Source organism: Triticum aestivum, chromosome 2A (assembly GCF_018294505.1).
Source record: "Triticum aestivum cultivar Chinese Spring chromosome 2A, IWGSC CS RefSeq v2.1, whole genome shotgun sequence".
Classification (NCBI taxonomy): Eukaryota; Viridiplantae; Streptophyta; class Magnoliopsida; order Poales; family Poaceae; genus Triticum; species Triticum aestivum.
In genome coordinates this window covers 28,536,185-28,538,409 of record NC_057797.1, presented here as the reverse complement: position 1 = coordinate 28,538,409, position 2,225 = coordinate 28,536,185, and the positions used below count along the sequence as shown (strand labels likewise).

At 55.0% G+C, this 2,225-nt stretch overlaps 1 protein-coding gene across 1 annotated transcript; it reads right to left on the bottom strand.

Annotated features, from left to right (window-relative positions):
* Window positions 1-362: 362 nt before the first annotated feature.
* On the bottom strand, window positions 363-1,481 carry LOC123184447 (cytosolic sulfotransferase 5-like). Its single transcript, XM_044596559.1, has one exon. It carries the CDS (start codon window positions 1,462-1,464, stop codon window positions 439-441), a length of 1,026 nt encoding a protein of 341 aa, XP_044452494.1. The 5' UTR covers window positions 1,465-1,481; the 3' UTR covers window positions 363-438.
* Window positions 1,482-2,225: the final 744 nt, after the last annotated feature.

Here is a 2,225-nt window from a genome sequence, read left to right as displayed (position 1 = left end):
ATCTTGTTTCAAAAAAATTCATTTGGTATTTTTCTTATTTCGAAGTGTACAACATTTTATTGTGTACGGACGACAAAAATGCATCTGTGTTGGAACGGGTTTGTTGATACACGATGTTACACAATAAAGCATTATGTGATACAACATGGAACGAGAGAAAAGACCTACTCCCTCCGTTAAGAGCGTTTTGACACTAGTGTAGTGTTAAAAACATCTCTTATATTATGAGATGGAGGGAGTAATATGTAACACACTGAAACAAAAGAAGTTCTAAAAATGGTTAAAAAGTTGCATGAATCTGAAAGCAACCGTGGAAAGTGGACGTATATGCTCTACACCCGGAAATAGACAGGCCAGTTTCGTGAAACGAAAACCACTCCACTTGATTATTCCTGTTTAGTGATTACGAGAGTACAAACATTACTTGATCATGGAAAATCATCGAAAAGTGAGGCCGGTCGCATGGAACTTGTCGGCGACGATTTCGTCGAGGCGTCGCGCCATCTCCGGCGTCATGTGGTTCGCCCAGTCGCCGGCCACGCCCTTCCTGAACAGCGCCTCGCGCGGCACCGGGACGAGGGGATCCAACTGGCCTGTCGAGTTGGCTTCCAGGGGCTTGAGGTGCCCGAAGCTGCAGAGCTTGACGATGTCCTGGACGACGCCGGCCTCCTCCTCGGCGTCCGAGAAGGGCAGCCCGACGAACCGCGCCAGCTCTCTGACGTTCCCGGCGGGGTCGCGCAGCAGCTCCTCGTACCGCAAGAACAGCACGGCGTCCGGCCTCGCGATGCTGGCGCGCCAGTAGCCGAGGATGTGGTCCCAGACGGGTCCATACGGCACCGCGCCGCTGCACACGGAGTCGAGGACGTCGGCCAGCGCCAGGTCTGGCCGCAGATGCCGGAGGAAGTGCCACAACGAGACGACCATGTCCTTGGGTTCCCTGCAGACGTAGACGACCTTGCACCCGCCGGCGCCCGGCATTATCATGCCGAGCGGCATGTGCGTGTTCATGAGGCGCGGGGACGGCAGGGCCTCGAGCTTGGCGGCCTCCGCGCGGCTCCGGAAGAGGTTCTCCAGGAAAGGGATGCACTGGTGCGGGTTGAGGCGTAGCAGCGGGTGCCCGGCGTCGGCGGCCGGGTAAGCGCGCCGTGCCATGGTGGCGAACGCCAGGGCGTTGAGCCACGTGGTGCCGGACTTGGGAAAGCTTGCGACGATGATGTCGTCGCGGCAGGGCTCGAAGCGGCGCTGCAGGGCGACGGCCGCGGCGGACAAGTAATCCGACAGCCAGAAGCCCTGGTAGCAACGGATGTTCGTCGGGCCGTTAAACGCGGACGCGCTCGGCAGGGCGGCGTGCTCTTCCGGGAGCTGCTCCGGCACCGGAGAGACCAAGCCTGGGTCGGTCTCGACGTCCGCGAAAGGGACGGGGCCGACCGGAGTACCAGCTGGTGCCTTAGTCTTGGCCGCCATTGATGGCCTTCAAGAGAAGACTGTGGTGCTATATATATTTTTTGTTCATATAATGAGTGAGAGGCTCGTATATATATGCGTACTAGAGTATCGCCCACTCCCACTTGCTACAAATACAGAAGAGTTTGGTTGCTTTCCGTTGCATTGGTAGGTGTCATAATGCCGGTTTAGTTGTAGTATCGTTCTTTCTTCCTCTAGAAGAAAAAAAAAGCAAACTCGCCAGGTGCATTCTTCGAGGACGCTCCCCTCAGTTGACCTCGGTCGTCAATGATGAGTGGATTCGTCGGATCCATGCGTGTGGATAGTTTTAAGCCGGATTAGCTTAGCTTTTCGGCTGTTCATCATTTTGCTTCGGTGACGTCAATGGCGGAGCTAAATAAAGTTTATTCAGATCCTACTCCGACGAGGTGATCGGTCCTTTGGTTGGGCGTGGATTTGAAATCCAGTCTGTTCAAGCAAGGATGGTGCTGCAGTGGCCGCATCCTCGTGGCGGACCTGTGTCCTTGGTCCCTGCCGTTACGACAACGTTTGCTCCAGCGCTGGTGCGAAGCCTGGGAGGTAGTCCAGAAGCGGATGCTGATTATGGTCTGCATCGGCGACATCTGGAAGATGGTGGATCATGTGCTAGTTTTGTGGTATGTGGATGACAGGTATGGTTTCTTCCTCCGACGTCTTAGTCATATAGGGTACCAGATCTGGAGTTCGATTGCGTGTACGGCGTATTGCCCTGGTCTGATTCGTTCAACAGTAGTGGTTTCGTC